Source organism: Diadema antillarum, unplaced genomic scaffold (assembly GCF_040938485.1).
Source record: "Diadema antillarum isolate AM-2024a unplaced genomic scaffold, OU_Dant_1.0 scf00000183, whole genome shotgun sequence".
NCBI lineage: Eukaryota > Metazoa > Echinodermata > Echinoidea > Diadematoida > Diadematidae > Diadema > Diadema antillarum.
The window spans coordinates 2,883,844-2,900,702 of record NW_027271072.1 but is presented as its reverse complement, the minus strand read 5'-3'; the positions used below and the strand labels follow the sequence as shown (position 1 = coordinate 2,900,702).

Here is a 16,859-nt window from a genome sequence, read left to right as displayed (position 1 = left end):
TTTCAATCAATAGCACAATACATCAGAATTGCAAGCTTACACTGGTACCGGGTATCAGAAATGCCATTACAACACTAGGCCTAAATACCAGTATTAAGATGGTCATTTTCCCTTGACATCTGTAGTGGAAAGAAAAAGCAAATGTATTTCTGCATGCATGAAGCTTCATTTCAAGTATGGTCTATTTGTTTGAAAATGCACAGAGTGCAGGCAAGACATACACTTGGGACCTGGTCTCTCATAACACAGCAACCAGAGTGATATTTCATTTCATAAATTGGATATAGAAAAATAGTAAAGCCCTCTCTCATTACCTTTCTCAAAATTACCCGACGAGAAACACATATTACTTCCATTTTGACAATCCTCGAAAAAATAGTAAGATATCAAATAGTAAGGACCTCCCTCATCGCCTTGCTCAAAAAACCCGGACGAGAAACTGCTTTCTTTTTTTACTTGGCCTTATATATGAAATTAAAGTAGAAGAGTACGGGAATAATATGCCATTTTCAGAAAATTGTCCTCCCCCGACTTTCGGATCCTTTTGTTGTAGCGGGTCACATATCGTGAGTGTGTGTGTGTGGGGGATAGGAGAATGATTTCTCAAACCTTTATGAGTGCTTGGAATTCCAAATTTCACAAATTTGGGGGGGGGGGCGTATGTTAGCAAAAGAGCCGAGACAGACATGCGCGACAATTTACTTTCGCGTGCATTTTACTTTCATGAATTCTTGCTCCTTTGCAAAATTTACAAAAGTTCCATGCACACGAAAATTAATTGTTTTACTGTATACTACTTTGGCAATCAGTTTGGGCTCTATCAGAGACAACCTAACACTAGAAAACATGGAATTGTGTGTCATTAATTGCCAACTTTGAAATTACCAAAAGGATGATATTTCAGTTTTGCTGCTGAACTGTACAAGAAAACTTACACCTGTCGTCTTGACATCACACAGGTCTCCTTACTGGTGTGGTGATAGACTCCGGTGATGGTGTCACTCACATCTGTCCCGTCTATGAGGGTTTCGCCCTCCCACATCTCACCAGGAGGTTGGACATCGCCGGGCGGGACATCACCAGGTACCTCATCAAGGTGAGCTCAGGGAGAACGACTGTGGCAGGGGAGGAGTGGAGTGGGGGGGGGGGGGGGGGGAGGGGAAGGGAGCCCCAAGCAAGTTATACAATGTCTGTTTTCCTTGAGGCTTTAAAAAGTCTGTTGAAAGGGTTCCTTGTCACTTGGTCTAATACCAGTTGGTCTAATTGTATCCCCCGAACAGAGTTCATTTGTACAGCCGCAGGTCCTCTGATAAATCAGATTAGGGGAAGTTGAAAATACAGGTATTTTTTAAGACCAAACTATACTGAGGGAACCGATTTAAAAAAAAAAAAAAAAAAAAAAAATCCAACCACATAAGTGTTACTGAATAGAATACAGAAAGGTCACATGTTGCAACAATATTATCACCTACTACAAGTAAGGACATTGGGAGAACAACGACTTAGATTGTAGAGATTCAGGGGATGTGAAGGTATAAATAATGGCGTAACAATATGACACAAATACATAAGTGGAAGGTGGGATAATAATGAAATTTGTCGTGAATGTAAACAATACGTACAAAGGCAATAGAGCTCATGAGTCACATTCCAGCTTGGGTCCTAAAACCATGCAGGCCATGTGACCATGGTAACCGTCACGCGCAAGAATTTCGATAATCAAGTGGAACAATAGTTGCCTGAAGAGTGCAACAGGCAGACTGATCAAAAATAGTGTTCATGGTTAGGATCCCGTTGGACTACTAATAACGGATAGACAAGGGGTAAAATAAAGAGCAACAAGTACTATACACTATGCATGCCGTAGCTGCTAAGAAGACATTGCTTTAATTTTCTTTTGAATGAGGTTACAGTGGTACAACTTATAAGTTCCTTAGGGAGTTCATTCCAATGCTTGGGCCCAGTGAACATCATGTTGTTTTTTTTCGCGAAAATTGTTCAGGTACGTGGAAGGTGATATGCATAACGTTGACGGGTTGGATAATCATGAACTGTATAATTTCTTTTAAACATTTGGGAAAATACATCTGGTAATTGGCCAGTTGAGAATTGACACATAAACGGGTCAATGTTGTAATGAAATAACTCGGGAATTTTCAAAATTTTGTTACTCACAAAAAGTTTATTCATGTGGGATATATATCCAGTGTGATTTACAATTCTAACAGCCTATTTTTGCACAATCAATAACGAATCGATAAGGTCTTTAGAAGCATTTCCCCAGGCCAGAATCCATAATTAAGATACATATTGTAGGGAGATATCAAAGTTGAATATATACTCTGTAGAACATTACAAGGAAAATAAATAGCTAAGTTTGTTAAGAACCCTGGTATTTCTAGAAATGATTCTGCTTACATAACTAACATGGGTTCTCCAAGTTAAATCACTATTGATATAAGGAGTCTAAGACCCCAAAATTTTGTACTATTGACCTGTGACAAATCAATGTTGTTTATCTTGACAGAGAGAGGTAAAACAGGTGGCGAATTACTAAACAACATATAATGAGTTTTATCAATGTTTGAGGATAATTTGTTTGCAAAAATCCAAGATTAAATAGAAACAGATTCTCTATTTATTATGTTTATAAGTGCATCAGGATTGTGATGAGAAAAGAGCAAATTTGTATCATCTGCAAAACAAGCGAAAGAAAGAATCTCAGATGAGTTCTGGATATCTTTAATGTGTAGAATAAAGAGAAGTGGGCCTAACAAGGAACCCTGTGGAACACTGCGAGAAATCAGTTTTGGCTGGGAGTAGTGACCGTGGATACTTACAAATTGTTTTCTATTTGTTAAATAATCAGTGAACCATTCTAGAGCCCTTCCCCGAATTCCGTAATGATTTAACTTGTAAAGTAAAATATCAGATCTATTGTATCAAACGCCTTGGAGAAGAAAAGAAAAACACCAACTGTATGAGAAACATCATCTATGGCATGAGCAAACTTGTCAACAAACTTGAGTAATGCGTGAGTTGTACTATATTTTTTCCGAAATCCAAATTGAGATTCAGTAAATATTTTTGCCTAAAGAAGAAAATAAAGGGTACATCTCTATACAAGTCATTCAAGTATCTTTGAAAAGGAAGTTAAAAGAGAAATGGGGTGATAATTATTAAAAATTCTTTTTCCCCCATTTTTGAAAATGGGAACAAGTCTGGCTACTTTCATTTTGTGAGGAACTTTACCACTTGATAAAGACTAATTGGAAATAAAAGTAAGAGGCAAAATTATTTCATAAATCACATTTTTTACAAAAAAATTTGTGATTCCATAATATCCCGAACTTTTTCTATTGTTCAACCTATCAACAATCTTTATTATTTCATCTTCAACAATCGGTACAAAAAATAAAGATTCCATATTCCTAATCCTATCACCCAGAAAAGAGCGAAGTTCCCGCTGTGCTTTAGGGATTTTATCAGCCAGATTTGGCCCAATGTTCACAAAAAATATCATTAAAAACTTCGGCTATATCTATGGGGTCATCAATACGAGCATCACCCTCTTGCATATAAGTAGGAGCGTTATTATCAGTATTACATTTCAATATGAATAGGCAAATAAGTGAGCTTATGATGTCATTACCTCACAATTTCCTGTTGATCATAAGAATGACAAAAATTAAATTTGTTCTGCCATAAAAGTGTAAAGTATTCCTGGCTGAATAACTTCAAAATTTGTGATCAGTTAGATATATTAGGATTTGACACTGTGGCTTATCTATTTTGAACCAAAAACGGGCAAGTTTTGAGGTGATGACATCATAAACTTGCTATTGCATATTCATATTGACTGTTCAAGAACTGTTTTCGTGAAAAAAGGGCAAAACTAAAATTTCAGAACTTCCCTAATTTTTCTCTGATTTTGCTGAAATGTTCACTCTTTTGCTTGTGACATTTTACTCTTTCTTTCCTAAGTAACTTGTAACTGGCCTTGAATTCCCTTATAAAGGATAGGTGTCTGATGAATTAAACTCAAAATATTGGAGTGCATTGATTGAAACTGAGTTTTTTTTTCTTTTTTGTACACAGCTTCTGCTCCTGAGGGGGTATGCCTTCAACCACTCCGCTGACTTTGAGACTGTCCGCAAGATGAAGGAGAAATTGTGCTATGTTGGGTAAGACTGTGTCTTAAATTCATCGTACTTAGTTACATGAACCTTGTTATTGCAAATGTTGTTATTCAAAATCATGATATGTTCTCATCATTGTCATTTGTATGATGTAGTCACAAAGATAAACTTAGATTCAGGAGATGCTTTCTTTAGAGAGAGAGAAAAAAAAGTTTGAACCATGAAGAAAGATAACATCAAAAACTAGAAAAGCACTCAGAGAGCATTGACCCCCGCCAAGCAGCTCATTTTCATCCATACTCGCATGCTGAGAATTGCTAACTTTTCCAATGTAGAAACCTTTTGTTTACATCACAAAGCTTCCTGCATGTTGTGTGGCACCTTTAGCAGAGTACATGATTTAGTGCGTGTGAGCAAACCTCAGATATGCGCAGCTTGAACTTCCAAGTTCATTGACCCTGTTTGCCAAAGGATCAAAAATCCATGAATCCTTCAAAACTCCATAAAAATTCCTGGATCACTGCCAAAGTTTGATCATCTGTTCCTTGTGTCATTATCAACTTTTCATGCAAGTGTCATTCAAATCTGTTCGCAGCTTTTTGAGTTATTTTGCAAACAGACAAACAAACAAACCAACACCAAGGAAATCATAAACTCCTTCCTTGTGGGAGGTAATTATCATTTTATTGCTCCCAAATTGATCTCTAGATTATATTCTCTCTTCCATGTACAGTTTAGTCATTGCAAGTATCGGAATTTCAAAGAGGATGTGATTTATATTTTTGTTAGCTTCAGCTCTTATTGATGTGACGTACTCCTTTGTTACAGGAAGCATGTATTACTCAAATACTGTATATTATTCTAATCTAGTACAGGTTTTCAACATTCTAATCTAGTTCAGGTTTACAACAACAGTTTAATGAATAAGAAGAAAAAAAAAAGAAAATAAACGGAAAGATGTTAACTCCGCAAATGCCATGGGTCGTCAGCAGCACACCAGGGATCGCCAGTGTTTCGGCCATTTAAGTGCTGTACACCTCCCCCTGGCTGGCCGGTGCTGCGTTGGGATCCCCTTGACAGCACCCCCATGGCATTTCAAAGAAAAAACAAAACAAAACAAAACATCACAAAACAAGACAGAAAAAGCTTGGCATCAATCACCTCTCCTCACTCCCGAAACACTCTCTCTACACCCCCCTATTCCCACCACCCCCCCCCCCCCCAGCCTTCCCTACTATCCATGCAGATCCTGTCTCCGCTGCCCCACAAATTCTCCTGATCCACCTTTCCCCGTCCCTACCACCTATTCCCATCCCTCTGACCCACCTCCTTACCGATCGACCAGCATATCCCCTGCACCCCACCTCCACAGTATGCACCTCCGCTCTCCACCCCCTTTTCTCACACTCCTCCCTCAACTCAGCATACCTATCCAGCTTCCTTTCCCTTGCCTCATCCATCCTTGTCTCCCATGGCACAGTCAGCTCCACCATTGCTAACCTGTGCACAGACCTAGCCACCAGCACCATGTCCGGCCGAAGGGGAGTTACTACCACCTCCTCTGGCACTGTACGGTTTCCCTCATCCACCCGCACCTCCCAATCATCCCCCGCTGCTAAGATTCCCCCACCATCATCCCTCTGACCCTTCCTTCTCACACTGCATCTCACACCCTCCTTCACAAACCGGATTCCCCTCACCCTAGGAGGCCCATTCTTCTTCCTTGCCTCCACTGCCACCCTCGCCACCTCCGCCATCTCCTTCAACACCTGGTTATGCCTCCATGTATAGGCCTGTAATAGACCTCTACATGCTGACAGAGTGTTTAATGAATATAGATTAGCAATATTTTCTTGGTTAATCTGCAGATACAATGTTGAGCAAGAGCAGATCTTGGCAAATGAGACCACAGTACTGGTTGAAAACTACACGGTGAGTGAACAAATTGTCTTTTTGTCTTTACCATTTCAGAACAAACAAATTCTGTCCATATGTGTGAAAGATTTTACTTTAGAGTGACCAGTTTTCCACCACATTGTTGATTAATTATCTAAACACACCTACTAATTTGTAATGTTTGTGCAATCAAGTGCACTTACACTGTGCTGGATTTGAGATTTTTAATTGAGGGGCAAGTCTATTACTTTATTTTAGTTGTTCATATTCTTAGCCCTTGCTCTGTGCAGACATGAGGATGACCTTTCTATCTTCCCAGACGATCATGTGTGGTGAATAAATGGAACACCTCTAAGAAGTTCTGAATGTTTGCTGCAAGGAAGAAAGATTACGTAAAGTGGACTAAAGTGTACAAAAGTAGTTTATGAAATCCTAATTTTGTTCAAGTATATTTTGGTCTTGCCTTGTCTCTCTTTGTTCATAATGGAAAAGGAAAAAATGACCAGGCTTCATGTTTTGCCATCATCGTGAATAATGTTTCAAATTCCTGTTGAATTAGTCTAAAGCACTGTACGAGGTGCAGAAAAAGTTTTGTACAGTTTAATTCAGATTAATCCATGAACACCTCTATACTTTTTTTTTTATTAACACAAGGCTAGACATTCACTTTTCTCTCTAGTGGCCCATTCGGGCCACTTAAATCTTAAAATCTAAAATTTTGATGGCCCAAAAAGGAAATGTATTAGCCAGAAATAAACAAGCATAACAATCCATTTTGAGTCTCGGTTGTCAGATTGGGCCACCAAAAGGTAAATTTCATGGCCAATTTTTAGTGTCCCCAGGGCCACCACTAATGTTGAGCTCGCTATCAATATTACATTTTTTTTTTTTCGCTCAGTTGAAAAGGAAGGGAAACTTCTTGTTGAATTGTGTTAAAAATCTGCCTTTGACACCATGAATCAGGCTTCAGTTTGTAAGTGTTTGTGTATTCCAGATTAGATATTCACATGTGTATTACATTCAGTACATGGTGATGAATGTTCTTGTCTTATTTCCAGCTTCCTGATGGCCGTGTGATCAAGGTCGGAGGGGAGCGGTTTGGTGCCCCTGAAGCCCTCTTCCAGCCCCATCTCATCAACCTGGAGGGAGTGGGCATCTCAGAACTTCTCTTTAACACCATCCAGGTTAGACCACACCCTTATCTATAATGATGGACTCCAAGCGGTCTTGTTTTTGCATGCAGCGAAAGCCGGTGGAGGTCTTTTTGTCTGTAACCACACTATCCACAACACTATTGCAGCTGTTCTTAGCTCTTCAGCCATGATCATTAGCCATAGTCACTGTTTTTATGCCTCCGCCACGAAGTGGTGCTGGAGGCATTAAGTTTTCGAGTTGTCCGTCCGTCCGTACATCTGTCCGCATTCGTTTACACGATAACTTGAGTAATATTGACTGGAATTTTACCAAACTTGGTCCGAGCATAAAGTATGCTGGGGCAATTTCTTGATTAGATTTTGGGTGAAATCGGCTAAAGACCAGAGGTCAAAGGTCAAGGTCAAATCATGAAATTATACCTGTTTACGCCATAACTCAAGACTGGATCAAGCAAATTTCACCAAACTTTGTCCGAGAATGATGTATGATGAGACAATTACTTAATTAGTTTTTGAGTGAAATCAGAGGTCAAAGGTCAAAGATCAAGGTCAAATCCTAAAATTTATCTGTTTATGTGATAACTCAAAACTGGATGAAGCAACTTTCACCAAACTTGGTCAAGGATGACATATGATGGGGCCATTAGTTGAGTAGTTTTTTAGTGAAGTTGGCAAGAGGTCAAAGGTCAAAAGGTCAAGGTCAAATGGTGAAAATGTTGCTATTTACCCCATATCTATGCAATGCCCAAAGGTATTTTCTTGAAACTTAGTGTAGACATGTACTACTGTGTAAAGATTCTCCAGAGAGAGTTTCATGTCATAAGGTCAAAGGTCAAGTGAAAATGTTACAATTCAGTGCATCTTCATGGAACTTGGTACATAGGCATGTACTGACTGGCAGGGATTATTTATGGAATTTAGGGGTCATGGGTCAATAGTCAGGGGGTCAAAGGTCAAGGTCAACTCCTCCAAATTTCACTATTTCCCTCATGTACTAGTATATGCAATGCTTGCAGAATTATTTTTGAAACTTAATATATACATGTATTACCTAACGGAGATTCTCTGGGAAATTTCCTGCCAGGTCAAAGGTTAAGGGTCAAAGGCCAGGCAAAAATGCAAAATGAAATATTATATTCTATACTGTAATTACACTTTTTCTTCATACCTTGAAAATTAGGCCTACTCAATGAATGAATTTATAAAAGGGTCAGTCAAAAGTCTAGTAAAATTCCTCAATTCCCCCAATACATGTACCTGCACTCTTAGACAATTATAGCAAGCCTAGTTCAAGGAAAGTGAACATTCAAGACGTTTCTGACAAACCTGTCATTTCAATATTTTGCCAGTTGTGAGAAACTGTCATCACACATTGTGAAGACATTTTACTATACACCTATTGGGAGAATCATGCATTATGGCGGAGGCATACCAGTCGCCATAGCGACATTTCTAGTTTTTCTTGCAATCTTTGTATTAAGCTATTTCTTTTTGATGGGATGAAAATAGAACTCCCATGCCTTGCCAGCTGTGTTTGAACAAACATACTGGCCAAGTTACTGTGTGTAATTGGCTGTAGAAAGCTTCACAACATTGGGGACTATAATGATGGGTAATTATGATAATTATTGGCACAAAATTGGTTTCCAAGACTGCAAGCAATGACTTGCCTTTATGATCACCATGATAAATGTCTAATTGCATTTTTCCTCTGTCCCACGAATCATTTATCTCACATGCAATAGGCCGCAGACATTGATACCAGGTCAGAGTTCTACAAACACATCGTGCTCTCGGGCGGGTCCACCATGTACCCTGGATTCCCCTCCAGGCTGGAGAGGGAGATTAAGCAGCTTTACCTTGAGAGAGTGTTGAAGGGTGACACGTCAAGATTATCGGTAAGTTCTACTCATAGCTATTGTCCGTCATTTATTTATTTTTTCAAGCTTCATTTCTCTACCCCATGAAAACTACCATCAAAGCTTTAAAAAAAAACAAAAAAAACAAAAAAAAAAACACCCTGCCTCATGCCCTTTGCAGTGTATTTTAAAAGATTAAGAAATTCCCAAGAATTACCCTGTTCTTCACAGGAGAGTCACATCATTTGTTTCCTAGTACCAAAGAACACCAGGTATACAATAAAATTTTGAAAGTAACCTTCATGACCATTCGTCAATCATTAGGTGATTGTCTTGGTCTACAAAGTACTAAGAGTCACCAGAACTTGTACTCTTCAGGAGCTTTGGAATTGCATGTGGCCTTAATTTCCTTTGATTTGATAGGCCACTTCCTGATTTTGTGACGCCTTGCTGATACTTTGGTGATGAAGATTCGAATGCAGGTTTTGGGGATGCTACTCAGTGAAAATTCCTCTTGGCAAGAGATTTATTTTGTGGATGTTAATGAAATGAGTGGGTCAGACTGGCAAAGATCGAGAAGTTTAAGATCACGAAGTTTGGGCCATTGGTACGCGCGCAAGCAAGAGTGCGCCGTCCGATGGCTAGTGTTTGTGACGTAACAATGCACATCTGTACATGACAATGGCCTCGAGCTTCAGAGGCACCGCTCGCAAACAGATCAAGAGGTTTCGCAGGAAGTTTGCAGTCACACTGGCAAAACTTCAAGATCTTATGGGGGTATCTCACCGGGCTTGAAACTAGCTCGCGACTCCAAGTTTTGCTAGTTGCAGAGACGTCTCCTGAAAATGTCTCTGAGGAGTCGCAAGAAATTTAAACATGTTTGATTTTTTCGCGAAGTCTCTGTGACGTCGCGGAGACTAATTATATCCGCGACTGCTGAGACGTCTCTGCGATGTCTCCGAGACGTTGCCAAGACCTGCTGGAGACCAGAAAAACTGGTTTGAGAATTGGCAGAGACGTCTCCGCGACTCTATTTGACGCTGTTTGACTTAATTTTAGAAACCATGCGACCATCTGCGTGCTGACATTCTGCCTAGATCAAGTCAGGTGATCCTGCAACGGCTCTATCATATTTGAAATTTTTTGACACCTGTCGTAACTCGTCTCAGAGACGTCTCCTTGGTGAGACCACAAGTCATTTTTTTGTTGGAGACGTCTCCGCGACTGCTGCGACTGATAAGATGGAGACGTCGCAGAGACGTCTCCGTTGATGAGATACAACCTTTAAAGATTGCGATCTTAAACTTCTTGATCTTTTGCCAGTCTGACTGCGCCTATGGTTGCAGTAAGTTACTATGTTTTTATTTTGTTTTGTTTTGTTTTGTTTTTATTTGCATGTGTTTGACAATGAAGCATTAAATGTAGCAGTGCAAAGTAAGGGAGTTTTTAATCCCCCATCGCTGTAATTTTCTGCAAATATTGTCCATATTTCTGGATCAACGAAGAAACACTTAGTGCACCTTGGCATAGTACAGTGGATTACCACTTCAACTATCATGTAATGTATAGTTTAGTTCCACTTTGTTTTAGATGTACATAGTTAGTTCACCCCAACTGTTTGAGTAGTGCCTTCACAAACTTTCTAGCCCAAGTAGCAGAATGTTTTGAAGTCACCTCTTTACCGGCATCTGTTATAATTCTTTCTTTATTGTCTTGTTTATTTTTTTCTTCCAAATCTCCGACATCCACCCCCAGAAATTCAAGTTGAGAATTGAGGACCCTCCCCGCCGTAAGCACATGGTGTTCCTGGGTGGAGCCGTGCTGGCCGACATCATGAAAGACAAGGACTCGTTCTGGATCAGTCGACAGGAGTACGAGGAGAAGGGAGTCCGCTGTCTGGAGAAGCTAGGAGTCAGCCCGAAATGAGGTCGAGTCGGGATGGTCAGACAGACAGACAGTCCAGCCTAGCCTGTCGCGATGAGCGAGTGTAGAAAGGAGGAAAAAACACAGGACGGACAAAAAGAAGATAGAATATTTAACAGAAAGGAACCACAGAAGAAAACACACAAAAAAGGGCTCTTCAGAGTCATTTATCACCTTTCAAGGTCCATGGGATTTGATCAATTTCATGTGATGAGAATAAATGCACAGCGGAGATCAATGGAAGATCTTAAAGATTAGTTATGTTCTGTTTGCAGGGGAATTACTGTATTAGGTCATCAGCATAGAGGCCAAAGAGCATGAACTTTGTACAAATATATGAACTCTTTTGCTTCTCAACTGGTGACGATATCTTTTCATCTGTCACTGAGATTGTTAGTGATTCTTATGTCAGTTAATGTATTACATTACAGTTTGATTTGTGATATTGTTTATGGCATGTGAGGGTGGCAATTCCACACATTGCTGTTTAGAAGGGATGCATACTTACCCACAAAGCAGTGATCCCTTGCTTTGCCCATCTTGCAGGAAAGGTTATTGAAAGAAGTACAAAACATCTTTGCTCAAGGAGAACGAAGGGATGGTTTTTCCCCCGTGTATGGTCACAAAAAACAAAAAATCTCCGAGATGCATGTTACATTGACGTTCGTCGTTCTTCAAACAGTCTTCGGCATCAAGCTCTGACGCTGATGCTCTCTTTCAGTGAGCGTTGTAGGGGAAGTTCCTGACGTTCTTGCCACCCTTGCGTTGATTATAGGCACACGACGCATCGTGCCACACATGTTCAGCATTCCATGGATAATGTTTGTTCGGGAGTGTGGGAAGATTGCTAACTCTATTTACCTTCTTTTTTTTTCATGTCAGCATCGCTGGGAATTTATTTGTTACTTCCATTGTGTGAGGCTCTGTTGTACAGTAGGCAGTTGTAGCTCTGTGGCAGTGCCTGAAACCATTGAGACACGATACGTATGACAAGAAAAGAAATTGCCTGTCTTGGTTTGCTTCTCTAGACACTCCTTTTTTGCTGTGGGCTCGATGGATCTTATAGCTCTATTTTATTATACAAACATGCTAGTGCATTCACACAAACTTCTGTTGGAAAGATGTCAGAAAGTGACTGTAATTTTGCAGTCTCATTTTGGTTTTGTTTGACGAAAATCACAAAATGAACAATTTCTTGTTTCTCTGCATAAAGGAATAATAGTGTGGATAGATCAGAAGATAGCACATATGATAATTGCGAATGATGATTGGTAATGCTCACTTTACTCGGTGTAGAAGTTACGTGGACAGAGCATATTTAGGTAGGAAAATTTACCAGAGCCAGGCTGTTTGGGGGAGACTTGAAAGAAATAGACAGCTGTAGCGCCCTCTGTTGTTCTTGTGTTTCACATGGCTTGTGAAGCACACCACTGCAGTGATCTAGAAGAGGGTCAAACTTTTGCTTCCTTGCATTTCTGCTGTACAGATTGTAAAAAAACAAACAAACAAATACACAAAAAACTACTTTTCTCACGTGCACTCGGAGTGATGCATTTTCACCAAAGATGGCGGGCGTTGAAGTTTTTGTATTTAAAAAAAAGATATGGCTTCTCTTATTTCTCTTCAGTTTTATGTACATGTGTGAACCTGCAATTTGCCACATTTTTTAAAGGCAGCACTTTCTGCCGAGTATAAGATGTGAAAATGATACGTGCAAGGCAAAATATTGTGAGTCCTGTGTAATGGAAACCTTTGAACATTTAAATCTATGCATTGTCTGTAATTGTTTCACATGTCTATTGAGTCAGATGGTGGTAACTATGTTCATACTGAGAGATAATCTTGATTTTTTTTTTTTTTTTTTCTTTTGATTGGTGAATCAATGAATTTATATCTGTGAATTAATGCATGTAAGCAAATTCATGGTTCAAATGCCCCCCCCCCCCCCCCCCACAATGTAAATTGTAGAAGTTAGAATTATGTATGTTTTGATACCTGGGAATTGTACCAAAAACCAACAAACAAAGCTTAAGCAAAACAAAATAAAACTAATGTCATCAGATCAAAAGAAAAAAAAAAATAACTCAATAATTTTGTATCAGAGATTTGTATGTGGGACATGTTTGAAACATTGCTCAAGTTTATAGCCATGATGATGGTGAGTCTTTATGGGACTTTGGTAGTAGAAGACAGTCTGGTCTTCATCTTGGATGAGATGTGATATTGCACAGGTATAGATGAGAGGGACATAGTTCTTTATCTAGGCATTCCTTTGTGTGTCTTTGCTGTAATCACCAGTCCCATACATACAATCTCATGTTTCCCTCCTGTCTCTGGGGCTGCTACACAGAATTTATTGTGTGACCCTCCCCTGCCTTTTGTGGCTATGGCATATACTGTAAAAAAGACTGGACTACTGTAAAGCAAGTGATTTTCGCAGCATGAAATTTTCATGAATTTGAGGTGACGGCCTTTTTGACAGCATGACATTTTCACGAATTGCCAACTGGCAATCAATGCATATTTAATGAATGTAGACAGGAACTTTTATGGCAATTTTAATTTTGCAGATCTTTGCTTTCGCAAATTTGCAAAATCAAAATGCATGCAAACATTTCTGGTCTTACAAGCATATGCATGGATTCCTTAGCTTGTTGGAGATACCGAAGGCCAGAGTCTACGTCCTTCCTCAACAGTTTAGCAGAGGGATTGGAGGAAGACAAGAAGTCTGTAATCATTTTAGGTTGAGACTTTGACAGGGAAAGAAATCAAAGATTGTTGTTAGTAGAGAAAATACAGTCAACCTACGTCGACATCGCACAAGTGGGATAATTGGCTAAGTCAAAAAAAAAAAAATAATAATTATCCTGGATGGATATAAACATAAACATGTGTTTATTCTATTGTGTGAATGAAATTCACGTAAGTCGATGAATGTTCTTTGGTCCCTTTGGATTCGGCCTAGGCGAGGTTGACTGTATGTTGAAACAATAATCACTATTGGCACTATGTTCCATTCGGGGAGGGAGGAAGAATTATGTGTGTACCTACTCAATTTTTCAATTAATGCATCTATCCTGTCTCCTGTGATTTTATCCGGCTATTTATCTACTGTGTGCCTCACTGCTAGCGCTGTTTGCACATTTATCAATACTCGCAGGTGCTTGGATGGTTATCACCAAGTGCAACAACTGTGTACCAGGCTACATGTGGTGTGTACCAGTGAGGTGGCATTGTTCACCCATCAACACATTCCCTGAACATGTGCAACACGTTTTCCTCAACAATAACAACAAAAGGTGGTTGAAATGTATTTTGATGCAGCCTAGCCATGAAAAAGGCAAGATATTAACACTATATTAAGGACTTCTTTTGTAAAGGTTCTCATCAGGTAATTCTAAAGATCATTTACACTCCCTGCATACTATATTTACTACTTGCCAAATCATCTGTAATGGTAATTCCCGACAGTATTGCGTGGAATTTCTCGTCAGCAAAACATTCTTTCATTCTTATATCTCACTACATGATGAGAAATTTTCACCAAACCACTGATGGATTATACTCGAGTGATAATTGTGTGGCATTTTAGTAGAAATATAGTAAATCTTTATGAAATAAATGTAAATCTTTTGCTATATATTTTGCACATAGATTGTTTATTTGTAAAGTGTCTTTCCCTGCAAAATGGGGAAAATGTAGATTATGTATGACAAATTCCTTTTGCTCTTCCCTCTTATTTTTCCCTTTTCCTTTTCAGCATATTACAGATTTGTTTTGTGTGTATTTGTTCTTGATTTTTGTCTCGAGATCATATATGGTGTTTTTATACATTATTGATTTTTACTCTAAAGTATTATGCTAGGAGTGAAATGTGCCTTCACCAGTGGCGAGAGGAGTCCAGTGGTGTAGGTAGAAAGAAGATTTGGTATTGTATCAGGTTTATTAACACGAGCTTGATGCTCTGTACAACATCACCATAGCCACCAAGCAGGAAAATTTGAGGGGGAAAAAAAGGAGAAGGTTAAATACACTACCAAACAAATTACTTCATTATGTAGTATAGTTACCTCTGTCCTTGTACGATCATGTAGAATATTATTCATATTGCAGAAGTATATTAATGATTAAAAAAAAAAGAGAAAGAAAAGAAAAGCAGTAAATTACCTTGAACCAACAGGAGTTTCATTTTGTGTTGGTGTATTTTTGCATGTATGAGTGCATCTTTGTTAGTGTGTGTTTGTGTTTGAGTTTGGGTTTGTGTCGGAGCAACAGATTACATTTTGAGGAACACCATTTTGGGGTGGAACTTTTTGTTATGAAAAAATGGAGCACATTCTAATTGGATGATTGGTTGATGAGAGCACACATATCACCAGGCATTCATTTTGCCTAGCACGTAATTTTACTTATGACTGGTCATTAGTGAATTATAATGATGTTTTATTTGATTGCGATGAGGGTAATTTATCATACAAGGATCTGTATCATCATTTTATAAAGTAAATAACACACTTTGTTTGGTCCTAAGTATAATTACCCAATATCTGTACCTTCAAAACAGTCCAAATGCCCTTAGCTATCGCCTTAATGTGCGTGTTAGACTGTTAACAAAGGTACCTTGAGTGGGTGATTCCAACTAATGCTCTGGCTGATATGTATCATTTGCATATTACTCTCCATGTAATGATAATGATAGTAATACAAAGCACTTGATAATGTGCCATAACTCTAGTGTCTCTATTCTGAGGAACAGAGGGGTACTCAACATGATGAACCAGCACAAATTGATACATCTGTTTCAGTAATTAATTATATGTAAAGGAAAAAATAATGTTTTCAAAGCTGTCTGAAATACATGATCATATGGGCCTTGATTGCATACTCTGGAGGACATCAAATTCCACAAGACAGGAGCAAATGCAACAAATGCTCTATTTCCAACATATGATTTGATTTGTTGTGTGGAACCAACATGCCACACCAATGTGATCAGAGATTTCTAGAGGGAAGATGTATTCAGAAATCAAATCAACCACAGTCAATACTGAAGAACCAGCCATTAACAGCTTTCCAGGTTTAAAAAAAAAAAAAAAAAAAAAAAAATCTTGCTACTCTTTCACCACAACAACCATATAGGTCTACAGCTTGTGATTGTGAGAGTACAGCTAAGAATTGAAAGTATGCCAGTCATGTGCTTGCAATATTTTTGAGACAGCAGAAAAGTAACAAACATAAACGATATATCTTTCACGATGTTGTCAATTTTGTCAACGGTAGAAGTGTTTCACTAGTTGCTGCAACACCAGTAAATATGTTTAGGCCAAATCAACAAAGTTTTAAAAGAAAAGAAAAGAGAAAGCATAGCATCAAGCTTTGTTATATACATGTAGCTGGACATAAACCATTCTTTTTTACCATAATATCATGAATGAAGTGAGTTCTCATACATTCACCAAGGAGTGGTCGTCTCTGATCTCTTCCACTTGTACCGCCCTGCATTCACTAAACAATGCACATGTACGTCTGGGTTCAAGACTAATTTTCGGCTGCTGTATGCAGAACGCAAACTTACTCTTTTAATATCGTCCTTACTATATACCCAGGAAAAGCCGAACTGTATCAGTGACATTTGACTTGTACAGCTATCTTTTAGCTATTGATTTCATGTAATTCAATCTTGTGGCAGGACAGAGCTATAGAATGATTGCATGCATTCCTCATCATTTGGACTTTGGAGCTATACATGCATGACCCACGCGTACATATTGGTGTTATCCACCGATCGAGACTATTCACCACGCACCACCACCACTGCTGCAGCACTAGTCGCCGCATACGTCAGCGTGTAAGCGTTGCTTCATCCTGTGTTGACCGAAAGATCGGTC

General features: G+C 39.0%; 1 protein-coding gene across 1 annotated transcript in view; it reads left to right on the top strand.

Annotated features, from left to right (window-relative positions):
- Positions 1-15,126, top strand: part of LOC139723263 (actin-related protein 2-A) — a 32,049-nt gene extending 16,923 nt beyond the window's left edge. The window contains exons 5-10 of the mRNA XM_071634521.1: positions 960-1,096; positions 4,099-4,184; positions 6,008-6,071; positions 7,094-7,219; positions 8,935-9,087; positions 10,804-15,126. Of these exons, the coding sequence (XP_071490622.1) occupies positions 960-1,096; positions 4,099-4,184; positions 6,008-6,071; positions 7,094-7,219; positions 8,935-9,087; positions 10,804-10,974 (737 nt within the window). The 3' untranslated portion in view covers positions 10,975-15,126. The remainder of the gene's footprint in view (positions 1-959; positions 1,097-4,098; positions 4,185-6,007; positions 6,072-7,093; positions 7,220-8,934; positions 9,088-10,803) is intronic.
- Positions 15,127-16,859: the final 1,733 nt, after the last annotated feature.